The 14,171-nt window shown below is 44.0% G+C and overlaps 1 protein-coding gene across 1 annotated transcript in view; it reads right to left on the reverse strand.

The window, feature by feature from the left end:
• LOC311233144 (cell adhesion molecule 2-like) overlaps positions 1 to 14,171 on the reverse strand; it is a 937,635-nt gene that overhangs the window by 79,157 nt on the left and 844,307 nt on the right. Inside the window, exons 6-7 of the mRNA XM_084320035.1 lie at positions 6,283 to 6,373; positions 4,294 to 4,472 (exon numbers count right to left, since the gene is read on the reverse strand). Of these exons, the coding sequence (XP_084176161.1) occupies positions 4,294 to 4,472; positions 6,283 to 6,373 (270 nt within the window). The remainder of the gene's footprint in view (positions 1 to 4,293; positions 4,473 to 6,282; positions 6,374 to 14,171) is intronic.

Consider the following 14,171-nt stretch of genomic DNA (forward strand, 5'->3'; position numbering starts at 1 on the left):
CAAAAAAAGACACATCCCTCCCAGGTGCGATACCCATGGTCAAACATTTCAGATGCTTGGGTGTGGAAATATTTCCCACCATAAGACAAACGGTGAAGCACAATTACACAAAAATACAGAACAAAATCAAAGACGACCTGGACAGGTGGGCAAAACTTAAAAACTCAGTACAGGCAAGGGTATCAATAGTTAAGATGGATGTATTACCAAGAATCAATTTCTTCAGCTCAATGCTTCCGTTACCCCCTCCAGAGGGCTACTGGAAAATATTACAAACCTCCACATACAAATTTATTTGGAATAACAAACCACCTTGCATAAAAAGATCCACCGCACAGAGAAATAAAGCAGACGGTGGCATGGCAGTCCCAGATTTTTTACAATATTTTAAGGCCTTCACATTAAGACCATTGAAGATATGGTTTGACCCCCAGGCTTTGGTATCTTGGAGAGAATTAGAAGAAAACATAGTAGCCCCACAGAGACTGAAAGACATAGCACACACTAAACTTTCAATCAAGCATTGTGAGCGAGAATTTGGCCCAATAATTACCCATGCAATCAGAACATGGCGGGAAACACAAAAGAAATATCCTAACCCTCAAGAATGGCATAATCACACTCCCATATTCAATAACAATGCACTCTTAATGGGAAAACGTCCTATAAGATTCCCTATATGGGAAGAGAAAGGCATACACTCATTAGGGGATATTTTTAATAACAAGGGCCTCTGTAGTTATGTCGAAATATGCATAAAATTTAACCTCACCGAGTCCACATGGCTTTTTTACATACAGTTACGACTTTGTATGAGATCTCACGGTGTTCCATTACTCATACCAATTGAACACCACAGATACCACAAATTTTTCTATGAAAGAGATACATTGGGAGGTTTTGTATCAGGTTTTTATTATCAATTACTAACGTCCTCGTATGAAACCCTTCAACTAGACACTGTCTGGAGGAGGGATATACCAGACCTGGAATATGACTTTGATTGGCAAGGAGCCTGGGCAAATGTCCGACTTACATCAAGGAACCCGGATCATCAACAAATCAATCTGAACTATATTCACAGGACATACTTGACTCCTATAAGGCTGTGCAAAATGGGGCTTATACAAGACTCCAAATGCTCCCAATGTACAAATGGGGACGAAGGAACATTTATGCACATGTATTGGGACTGCCCACCAGTTAAGGCATTCTGGAAAGATGTGTCCCAACAATTATCAATACTCGTATTTTGGAATATACCTGTACACCCCGCGGTATTACTATTGAATGATGTTTTTGAGTTTGCAGTGAATCCACAACTAAAAAGATTGGTTTTATCGGGTATCACAGTAGCTAAAAAACTGATCGCATCACGTTGGTTTCAACCGGAAAAAATGTGCCGAAAAGTGTGGTTTCTTACATATCTCGATGTGATATATCAAGAAATATCTACAGCAAGAATTCTGGGGCTCAATGAATCCAATATGTCAATGTGGTTAGAAGTGGTGGAGAGAATAAAAGCTAGCTTATAATGGTAGTGTCTGGTTAGGAGTGAGGGATAATGGAGGTACTATCCAAGAGGGGGTCCGGGAGGGGGGGGTTTGAGCTGGAGCATATGTGTGTAGGGTTTTAGAAAATAGGTATTAGGGGTATATTATATACTAACATTTATATAATTGTAATTTCGCTGGATATACACTGTATACGGTTAAAATGTTATTATAGACTATTTTTGTTTTATCCTGTTTCTGTACTTGCATATATTTTAACCACCTTTACTGAAAGTTTCATTATGCATTGTGTGTTGAGTACTGAATTTTAAAAAAAATTTGTTTTGCAATAATAAAAAAAAAAAAAAAAAAAAAAAAAAAGTGAATATCAGGAAGGCAGCAGGTCCGGACGGCATCCCCGGCCGCGTCCTAAAAGTCTGTGCCGACCAACTGGCCCCAGTATTCACTGACATATTTAACCTGTCCTTAGAACAGGCTGTCATCCCCACCTGCCTGAAGAAGTCCACTATTATCCCTGTACCCAAAAAATCCAAGCCTGCTTGCCTCAACGACTACCGCCCTGTAGCTCTCACCTCCATAGCCATGAAGTGCTTTGAGAAGCTAGTAAAGGGCTACATCTGCTCCTCCCTCCCCATCAACATGGACCCCCTGCAATTTGCATACCGCCCCAACAGGTCCACGGAGGACGCCATAGCCCATGTGCTGCACACAGCAGCATCACACCTGGACAAGAGGCAGGGGAACTATGTGAGAATGCTATTCATCGACTACAGCTCGGCATTCAATACCATAGTCCCCTCCATACTCATAGCCAAGCTCAGGGACCTGGGCTTGGGCTATGACCTCTGCCAGTGGGTCTTGGACTTCCTGACTGGCAGACCCCAGGTGGTGAGAGCAGGCAACTGCACCTCCTCATCCATCACCCTCAACATAGGGGCCCCCCAGGGCTGTGTTCTGAGTCCCCTCCTCTACTCCCTGTACACACACGACTGTGTGGCTCAGCGGAGTAGCAATACAATCATCAAATTTGCTGACGACACAGTGGTGGTGGGCCTGATCTCTGCCAACGACGAGAGGGCCTACCTGGAAGAGGTCAAGGTCCTGGCGGGATGGTGCCAGGAAAACAGCCTCTCCCTGAACGTCAGCAAAACAAAGGAGATGATTGTGGACTTCAGGAGGTCAGGGGTCAAGGACTACAGCCCCCTCAGCATCGACGGGGCACCGGTTGAGAGAGTCAACAGCTTTAAGTACCTCGGAGCCTACATATCCGAGGACTTGACATGGACCACACACATTGACAGTGTTGTGAAGAAGGCACGACAACGCCTCTACTTCCTCAGGCGCCTAAGGAAGTTCCAAGTCAGCCAGAAGATCCTTAAGAACTTCTACTCATGTACAATAGAGAGCATCTTGACCGGCAACATCACCTCCTAGTTTGGGAATAGCACTGCACAAGACCGAAGCAGACTACAAAGAGTGACACGTTCAGCCGAACGCACAATTGGAGGGGGGCTCCCCACCCTCCAGAACATTTACTACAAGCGTTGCAAGGGCAAGGCTAAGAGAATCATTAAAGACTCCAGTCACCCGAACAACTGCCTCTTTGAACTGCTGCGGTCAGGCAAGCGATACCGGAGTCTCAAGGCGAGCACAGAAAGACTCAGAAGAAGCTTCTATCCCCAGGCCATCAGGCTGCTAAACGAACAATGAATGAACACTACACAACAACAACCACCAAACGCACATAGCACACACATCCACACGCACACACTCACTTTAAACAAACACACTGTAGCACCCACTCCACACACTTTATAGCACACACCCACTTTAAACAAACACACTGTAGCACCCACTTCCCACACTTTATATTTATGGATGAAGGATTGCACTACAACTCGTACACCTTACTGTAAATTGTACCTAAAATTGTACCTCATCCCATTTCTGCTTTGCACTAGATAGTACTGTACATTAGTACACTGCATAGTATTGTGTATTGTATATTATATGGTAACTCAGAACATTGTACATATGTCTATACCGAACACTGTGACCTCATTTTTCTTCTTCTAAATTCATGCTATATTATGTTATTATGTTATTTGATACTATCTTGTCTAGCACAGTCTCTGGAGCGTAACAGTAAGAAGCATTTTGTATGGAAGTATTCTGTACTTCTGTATGACAACTATTAAAGAACTTGAACTTGAGACCTTGCAATCAAAAGTTAGGGGCGCACTGAAATTATGGCAAGGGTTATTAGCCCCCTAACTTTTGATTGCAAAGTCTGACATTGACCCCCTTTTCAGGAGTTGACCTAGAGCCCACCAAGGTTATGCATATCAAGTTTGGTCAATGTCAGACCTTGTAATACACTGTAAGGCACTGTAAGGCTACTGTCCTGCCTCACTTCCAGTGATGAAGCTAAGCTATGCTAACGGAGCATCTATTCCCAAAGCTAAAATGCACGCACAGAGACAAAAAAGGTATGCATCTTCTTGTCTAACTCCAGGGAAGATGTTAAATAAGCTAATTTCCCAAAATAGTGGAGTTATCCTTTAAATATGGTATGTGTAGTTTTCTTCCTTCCAACATTCACAAACACGTTCAATAGAAAATGGCAAATTTCTATGCAGTTGTAGACATTGAGGGAGGTAAGACATTGGAAAATAAAAAAAATAAAAATCTGAAGTACAATTTCAATATATTTAGGCACGACTGTTAAGTAAAAATTATAACACTGCATGTGCAAACTAAACATAGAGTCTGAACTCACCGTAGACGTAGAGGATGTATTCAGCACTGCTGGTTCCCAGGTGGTTGCTGGCTTCACAGCGATACGTTCCATTGTCTGTCTTGTTGAGGGCTGTGAACGTGAGATCCCGTCCCTCTACAACCATCCTCTCCATGTCAGGAAGCTCTCCTCCGTCCTTGGTCCACATTACTGGGTCTGGCCTGGGTGGAGGAGGAAAGGAGGTGGAGATGGATGTAGAGCAGCAGCCACAGAACTTTAATGTCTACAAAGGGTTGATGCTAGAACACACGTTGGCATTTTATTGGGTGCAGTCACTTTTTGGCCAACCTGCAAAGTTGCAAGTCGACATCATTATCACCTCAAGAGTTGTTCATAAACCTCTCCCTTATCTTACATTTACAGGTACATTTATTGATTTAGCAGATTTTTCTATCCGACGCGACTTACAAGTTCTGTACGGCAAGTCAGCAGGAAGGGTACAACTCTTTCAACTGAGTAACAATGTTCATCAAACCGTGATGAAACTTGGGTGCTGCAGTGTTGAGTGCATAGTAGTAGAGACTATTAGTATAGTAGTAAGAGTGCATGATAGTAGAAGACGGTAAGAAGGTTAGTGTTTAAAATTTTTTTTTTATTGAAGTGTCTTTTTAGTTGACAGCGAATGATTGGTTGAGTTTCGGCTGTCCTAACTGTTGTGGGAAGTTCCTTCCACCATTGTGGAGCTAGGACAGAGAATAGGCAGCTTCTCTTTGATGACTCTCCCAGAACTCGGATAGGAGTGGGTCTGAGGCGGTCAGAAGATGTAGAGTGGAGGGGTCTTGAGGGTGTGTAGGAAGAGACCGTTCCCTTCGCTGTGTGATATACTGTACCAGGTGGGGACCTTGAAGCGGATTCTTGCGGCGATGGGGAGCCAGTGCAGGTCCCTAAGAAGTGGGGTAACATGGGCTGACTTTGGTAGGTTGGAGATCAGGCGTGCGGCTGCATTCTGAATGAGTTTAAGAGGCTTGGTGGCTGTGGTCGGTAGACCAGCGAGCAGTGCATTGCAGTAGTCGAGGTGAGACATGACTGTTGATTGGACAATGAGTTGAGTGGCTTCTTTTGTCAGGAAGGGGCGGATCCTTCTGACCTAGCTCAGGAGGAATCTGAAGGTTCTTGCAGCGATGTGAGCAGAGAAGTTCAGCTGATCGTCAAGGACTACACCAAGGACGCGGCAATATTCTCCACTGTGATGGAAAGTTCGGTCAGCGGGGAGGATTTGGCCGGCAGGTGAAGAAATTCTGTTTTGCTTAGGTTCAGTTTGAGGTGGTTGGTCGTCATCCAGGCGGAGATGTCGGACAGACAGGCCTAGATCCGCTCAGAGACATGGATATCTGAGGGAGGAAAGGAGAGGAAGAGTTGAGTATCGTCGGCATAGCAATGATATGAGAAAGCATGAGACGTGATAATGTTACCCAGAGATTTGGTGTAGAGGGAGAAGAGGAGGGGTCCAAGGACTGAGCCCTGGGGGACATCAGTCTGAAGGGGGTGGGGGGGGGGCAACAGGGTCCCTCTCCATGATACTTGGTAGGAGCGGTCGTCAAGGTAGGATGACAGCCATGCCAGTGCAGAGCCAACCACTCCCATTCCTGCGAGGGATGCGAGGAGGATTTGATGGTTGACTGTGTCGAAGGCTGCCGACATGTCCAGGAGAATCAGGACAGAGGAGAGGCCCTTCACTCTTGCTAAGTGAATAGCCTTTCACTATTAATGTAAACATATCCTTCTCGGCCATGGGATCTAACATGTACCCTTTTCCTAGTGTATGATGGGGATTTCCTTCAGTACACCTAAGATGGCTGATGTTGCTTTTTGATAATGTTGTGATGGTAATGAGTGTTGTCTCATCATGTGTGAACCTTGTGCCATCATGTGTGGACCTTGTGTCATCATGTGTAGACCTTGTGTCATCATGTGTAGAGTTTGTGTCATAATGTATGGACCTTGTTAAATAAAGTAAAAAGAGTGACGTACGAGGGGTTTCCTTTGGAGATACACTCCAGCTTCATGTACTGTCCTTCCTGAGGGAACGCCAGCATGTTGATGATCTCCACCCGAGGGGCGTCTGGAACACAGAGAGAGAACAACACACTCACTTCAACCAGAACTCTGGAACACAGATCAGTATTTGTTCCCTGTTCCCATCCCTCTGGGAAAAAGCTAGCCTAGCTAGCCTAGCACAAATGAATGGAAGCAGACCTTTAAGCTAGGCTAGTGGTCCATATCCACTTCCATTAATTTGTGCTAAGCTCGCCTAGTTTGCAGCCAGATAGCTTTCTACTGAATGGACAGAGATGAGATTGGTATCTATCTTCTTGCCTGACTCTGGAGAAGACGGTCAGCACATTTGGCTCTGCAGCAATACACCCATCAAAGGTGAAGTCGATTGAATGAATGGTTCTGGAGATACGTGCACCACAGACATGCACACAGACTCGCACAGGAGATTCCTTCCTTTACAGTTAGATATGGACGACTTGTAATGGTTAGACTGGCCATTTTGACGGGAGAGAACATTGTACCAGTAAAGGTAGTGACATTCAGTTGAGACTCTGGTGTCTGACCAGCACAGCTGTAACCTTGCACGACAGCTGGCTTCACCAGATCCAGAGAGAATCCATCTTGTCAGGCTTCAGGTTATGCACTTGTGCCAGAACCACAGTGCTTCAGACCATCAGCTTCCTTTGAGGAACTAATACTACTGGCGGCTACTGGCCATCTTTTCTTTTAAAATAACAGCCCTATTCCAAACAGTTTCAAATGACAACTATTGGATGGTTCTGTGTAACAGACCATCTGGCTGGTCAGGTTAACACAGTTGGAATCTGTTTTCATACAAAGATGATGTACTATAGATTTATAGATCTAAAGACGGTTTTATATTAACTTAATAAATAAACAAAAACAAGAAATCTACTTATGTGATGAAAATGTCCAATAGGCCTAATTAAATAACAGATACGTGCATAAAACGCTGAAAAAAACCAACTGTACTATAATAATGCAGGATAATGCAGGACCTCTTTAGGGGTCTTTATTCGGCATGCAACAAACTGGACATGCAATGGGAGCGGCACACACACACTGGGATACACACACACACATGTAGGGCTGGGCGATAAAACGATAACGATAACTATTGCGATAAATTATTTCCTCGAAATAAACATGAAACGTGGTCGCAAAGTTTCGATATATCGATTTTCCAAGCTTGGATATGAGCACACGCACTAACAACCAATCAGTGAAGGAGATGGCCGACAGCGAAGAAGACCCGCGGTGTACCTCTGGGTAGAGAGGTATAAGGAAATTCTCCAACGGGCCTCCTCCTATAATGTAAACTAACACTGAGTTCTTTTAGTTGAAAGAAGCGGCGAGACACAGTTGAGTCTGGAGTCAGATGGCTGCAAGGTTTTTTATCTCAGAGGACAAGGAGAACACAAGAACAACAATCTGGACCACCTGCTTGAATTCAGACAAACGCAGAATGGCCCCGACGACAGACAACGACAAACTTTTATACAGTGGTAGTTAGACACACCTCTTTCCTGACTTGATGATTGATAGTTGTCGCGTCATAACTTGAGGACAAAGAACTTTAGGCGGGAATTGAGGTAGAGGGAGGGGTCGTTTCAGTACGTGTTTTCCATTAAGGGTGGGGGCCGAACGATAAGTGGTCCCTTGGGTCCCCCGCATTTGGGCGGTTGTGTGTCTGTGTGTATATGATTGTGTATGCGTTTGAAATTAGTGTGTGCGAGACTAGACTGAGTTCATGTCCTCAGATTTTGATCATCACTCTTCTCCTTGACACTTCCTGGTGGCCAAGCAACCACCTGGTGGCCATAAATCCTATGCGTGTTTATCTGTGTGTATGTTTGTGTGTAAGTGTGTGTGAAACTAACTGTCTATCAGTGTGTATGTGAGTGGATGCGTGCATGTGAGACGGTCAGGCGTCAGAGACAAGCAGCAAGAGGAGATGTGCCCGTGGGTGCACGTGTGTGTGTGTGTGGGGAGAGGGGTCCGGAGCCAAAAGGTCGGCAGGTCAAACCAAGCTATGTGTGTAAAACAGACTGGGCCCTAGCCTGCACCACGGGTAAGTAGGTCAAACCAAATTAGACTTGGTAAGTAGGTCAAACCAAATGCGGGAGAGGAGAGAACAAACTCATCGAATAAGATATTAATTGATGGTTGATATCCTTTCAGTGGTAGGACTCTAGTAGTAAACAAGGCTGGCTAGGATCATTAGCTTGCACGCCGCTATTTTATAGTTTACGTGCCGAGTGGGTGTGTGGCGTGAATTCTGAGGCCACGGTTAGAGTAGTGTGGGGTATGCGGTGGACGTCGTTGCAATGTATTGGGGCGGAACGGAGTATTTTAGGGCAATAGTTAGTACATTGGAAACAAGGCTGGCTAGGATAATTAGCTTGCACGCCGCTATTTTATAGTTTACGTGCCGAGTGGGTGTGTGGCGTGAATTCTGAGGCCACGGTTAGAGTAGTGTGGGGTATGCGGTGGACGTCGTTGCAATGTATTGGGGCGGAACGGAGTATTTTAGGGTGATTTTAGTACATTGTCGTGGGATACACCGCTTGCTCTGGCTAACTGTGTTCCATTCTTATAATGCATATGATCCAGTGGCGGTAGGTTGCCCCCTGGTGGAATATAATAATCTATGCACTGGGGTAGAAGAACGTGCGCGGACTGATGACGACATCAATCGAGACATTCGCAGCAGCAAAACAAGTCTATTAATAGCCCGTCCATCGGCGCCGGGCATAAGAAGTTAATTAAACTTTAAAATTAAATTAAAATTAAAATTATATCGACGATAATTATCGATATCGAGTTATATGAAAATAATTTTATAATTGTATCGCAATAAAGTTTTTGGCCATATCATCCAGCCCTACACACATGCATTGTCTTTTTCTCAGTCGCCGTTGAGTCTCTGCACTTGACCCATCCCGTCATCCTTCCCCCCAAGGGCAGCCGGGAGCAGACAGGGCGTCGACGAGGGGCCGCGCCCGGGGACCAATCAAAGTGCTCCTGCCCGTTTTCATCAAGGACGCGACAGTGTCACCGATCTGTTGGTTGTGCATGTTTTTCCATTGGGTTTCTCTTATCGGGGGGGAACCCTTGCGAGCACGGGGAGAACATGCAAACTCCACACAGAAGGGCCTGGGAGATACCCCACCTGGGTACCTGGCAACGCGGAAACCTGGTCCCCAAGCGGGAATCGAACCCTGGACCTTCTTGCTGTGAGGCGACAGTGTTAACCACTACACCACCGTGCCGCTACTAATGAAGCAACAAAAGTATTTTTAATGAGGCTATTATTATTTTGCAAAAAGATAGCCTACTTAGCATCACCCCCCAAACAGGGCAGTTTTTGTTTTTGAGGACTGCATACTTTTTTTGCAAAGCTTAGCTTTATACTTATAACACATGCATGTCATGAGCCTGGTCGCTTTTGAAAGGTAACATTCTGAAGTTACTGAAGCAAAAAAGGATAATCACTTTTAGTGCTAATGAAATAAAGGTTTGAACTTGAGTTGAACTTGAACTTGTGTACTCACATTTCTCTTTATTTTATAAAAATCCATAAAAAGAATTTGTGCTTGAGAAAGGTTTTAGTAAACCGTGTAGCAAAAAAAGGCAAAAGGCGGCAAATTCAAGTTTCAAACGGTATATTACATGAATGGCGAAAAATGCAGGCCGAGCTGGTATACGCTCGCAAAGTGCCGCAACGTGCGCGCAATTGCGAAACGTGACATATACAACCCAGTGCATGTTATGAGGATAAATAGCCCGTCTTAGACTGACTCACATGGTCCCAAAAACGCAAGTTCGGATGGTACCAATGTCGCGGGTATACAGAGGTACTGGCGTGCCAGCTCTGCCAGCCTGGGGAATCTCCCCGCATTGACTTTTAACCAGTCAGCTGGATTTTTATCCAGGGATGGGGAATTCCACAAGCCCTCTCTCTCCGTTATGCGCAAGTAGTGCGCATCTGACGGTTGAATCTGTCTGATGGCGCACTGGAGTAGATAGAGAAACTATATGAAATATATAAATACTGTGATGTGTTCATTAGAGAAAACAAATTTCAATAATATATGCCTTTTTCTATGCGCACTGCCAGCCAGCCAGAGATGCACTTTCAATTTTGACAGTGAGAAGAAAATCTCCCGATTCAGATACAATTGAAGACAAACGGTTCCAAATATATTTAACCTCTTAACACATTGGACGCCGGACCCGACTATAGTCAGATTAACTCGCCGAACGTTGAGCACCAGGACCCCCGAAAACCCGAGTATACTCGGGTTTTCATCGCTATTTCTTTTATTCGATATTTCCATTCATAAAACATGCAGGCAGCTGTGTGTTATCACTGGGGATGGGTCTGAGATCGCAAAAGTCCAATACCGCCACCTGTCGCCTTGCGGCCGCTATTGCACTCCATTTGAAACAATGTGGCTTGGTGTCTGGGCCGATCTGCAGCCTGTGTGTGTGGCGTTTTCCGTTGTATGAATTAATGTAGCGTTTTTTTTCCTTCAAATGTAGCCAAGAGTAAAGACCCTGTCAAAACAGCAGGCAAAGTGTATATTTTTTTCAGCACTACGTTTGTTTACCAATGATTTTGTGAAATATTAGTTTATAGAAATCTCAGGGCATCGAGTCAGAAAAAGGCGAGGCTTGACACAAGGATTTGGTGCAACCTAACTTGAGTGTAGACTTTTGAGAGAAGAGACCCAGGGCTTTCGATGGGCTTTCAAATTTCTAAAAAAGACACTTCCCAGCTCACGCCAGCCCCTGTCAATCATCTGACTTCTTTTTCAGTTTTCTTTCCCTCTTTATTTTTGGGATCATATCTCACGGGTGGAACAAACCTGAACGTTAATTGCCATATATTAGACATTTACATTATAAAAAGGTAACTGTACTTACAGTAGATTTCATTCACGGTTTTTCCTGCACGCCTGGTGATACTAAATCCAGATTGAACTCTGCCATTGGAAAGGGGAGATTTGGCCCGGTCCATATGTAACAAGTGTTAAATGAACCTTTTATTTTATTTATGTGTATTTGAAATGTCACCAAATCCTGATGTTTATGAATACCATTTTATGTAATTATTTTATGTGTTTATGTTTTCATTCTACCGAATCCTCAATACATGTACCTAATATGTACTGTCACTTTAAGAATTCACTGTTTTGGGTTCTGACATTCTGCGTAAGCCTCAGTTTGCGCCACACGCTAAGCTGAGAGGTACGTTTTGTCACTCATTCTGTCATGGTTTTTGCCTTATTTCACCTTTCTGTGAGGGACAGCTGTCTATTTTTGCTTTATTTCACCTCTCTGTGAGGGATAGCTGTCAATCCCTGTTCCCTGTGGTTAATTGCCTCATGGGTCAGCAGGTGTGTGGGCTTGATTGCACCTGATGCAGTCCAGCTGTGCCTATGGCCATGTGGAGTCTATTTAAGTTTGGAGATCGCAGTGTCAACTGCTTTTTCATTTCCCAGTGTTGGTTGTCCTTTTGGTCACGCTCATTATATTGAAGAGTAGTCTGATCTCTGATTCAGAATAGAGCTTTATGGTAGTCATTCTTATTTTAGGCTACTCATGTGATTCTACACATAAACTCCCTTAGTGGAGGTTTATTGTTTAACTTTTTTCAAATATAAACTCCTTTATTAGGAGGTATCCTTGTGGCTTATTTACTTTTATACTATACCTCTTTATTGAGAGTAGTCCTGTTTTTTGGGACTTGGTTTATTTTCTTAATTACTCACTTTGAGATTTCCACCTGTAAAGGTTGTTTTCTGTTTAATTTTTCCCCTCTCCTAAAATATCTGCGTAAGCAGTCTAGTGGTTGTCCGTGTCACAGATAACTTTAAGAGTCCCTGTTATCTGCTCATGACCCCCACACACACACAGCCCTCACACGTTCAGAGTAAAACACTTCTATTGTATATAATAATATAGTAATCTGATTACAATGAATGATACATGTTAGTCCAGTATGTAAGCTTGTAGTTTCGAGTGATTTGGTAAACTTTAGTGTACAAATGGATGTCTTTGTCAGTCAGTGAAATTCCCAGTTAGCTACAGTTATTCGTTGTTCCTCAACAGACTGTGGACTGCTTTGATTGATTGATTGAAAATTAACAGATTGCAGAATGGGTACAGTACAGTACAGCTCAATACATACAATTGTTAAGGGGATGCAGACCAGAGAAAGACTTTCGTCTTGTTTACATCAGGGTCCCCCATTTTCAATTCATCATAACATATATGACATACATGACATACAGATAGACAGTACTGCTACATCTATACATTTATGACATACCAGATTTGCAAATACAGTACTGTTTGTACATTGGAGGAGGTTGGGGGGGGGGAGGTTGGGTAGGATGAGTGGGTGGGGGACACTGTACAACTGAACAAGCAAAACTGTACATTGGAATATTGACAAGACCATACTTGGTCATTTATTGTACATTGGGGGGGGGGGTTGTGTTAGGACATTTACAGGGGCCAGTTTATAATTGCAGTCTCCCGTAGGTGTTTTTTGAGAGTGTTTTTGAAAGTGGGTAGTGATTCACATTCCTTTACAGCTTTGGGTAGGGTGTTCCACATTGATGTGGCATAATTGCGAAACGTGTTTAGTCCCTTGTTTGAGCCGAATCTGGGTTTAACATGATTTGTGGAGCTCCCTCTGGTGTTGTGATCGTGGTATTCACTGACCTTTGGGAAGTATTTTGACATGTACATGGGTACCTTGGTCGTGTAGTGTATCTTGTAGACCAGGCCCATTGCAAGTTGCTGTACTCTGTTGTCTACTCTAAGCCGTCCTAGGTTGTCAAAGTGGGCAGGGGTGAGGTGGGTTCTAGGAGTAAGGTCAAGCAGTAGTCTGACCAGTTTGTTTTGAGATGTTTGTAATTTTGTTTTTAGCGCCTTTGAGGTGCTTTGGTACCATGAGGTGCATGCATAGTCGTAGTACCCTTGAATGAGTGCTCCTGCCAGAGTCTTCAGGGTATTCTTGTTTACCAGTGAGGAGATCCGGTACAAGAATCGTGTTCGTTGGTTGACTTTTTTTATTACATTGGATGCCATTTTGTCACAGGAAAGATTTGCCTCTAGGATGGAACCCAGGTAGGTAATATCTTCTTTCCTTGTGACAATATTGTCACCCACTGTAACTGAGAAGCGGTCGGTCTTGCTGAGTTTGTTATTTGAACCGAAGAGAATGGACTCTGTTTTGCCCATGTGTAATGATAGTTTGTTATCAGCGAGCCATATGCAGATTTTGCCTAGTTCTGAGCTGAGGGTTTTTTCAACCTGTAACTTGTTCTTGTCAGAGACCAGCAGGGCTGAGTCGTCCGCAAACAGGAACAAGTTGCAGTCACAAGCGGACGATATGTCATTTGCATAAATTAGGAACAGTAGCGGACCTAGTATGCTTCCTTGTGGAACACCACAGCTCACTGTGAGGGGGGGGGGATAGGGTTCCGTTTACCTCCACCATCTGCTCTCTCCCCTCCAGGTAGGATTGCATCCAGCTCACTGATAGACTATCAAAACCAATTGCTTTTAGCTTGTCAATCAGAATGGTGTGATTGACAGTGTCGAAGGCCTTTTGTAGGTCCAGCATGACCATGCCGCAGTATTTGCCCGTGTCCACCTCTTGTTTGATGTGGTCGTTTAACTAGAGAAGGCATGTGTCAGTGGAGTGGGATGTTCTGAAGCCACATTGGAATTCGTAGATTCGATTTTTTTCCGCAAGGTATTTTTCGACCTGTTCGTATAAAAATGTTCCATGACTTTCGAGATGGAGGTTAGGATAGAAACAG

The sequence above is a fragment of the Notolepis coatsorum genome, assembly GCF_963971535.1.
Source record: "Notolepis coatsorum genome assembly, chromosome: 8".
Taxonomy (NCBI): domain Eukaryota; kingdom Metazoa; phylum Chordata; class Actinopteri; order Aulopiformes; family Paralepididae; genus Notolepis; species Notolepis coatsorum.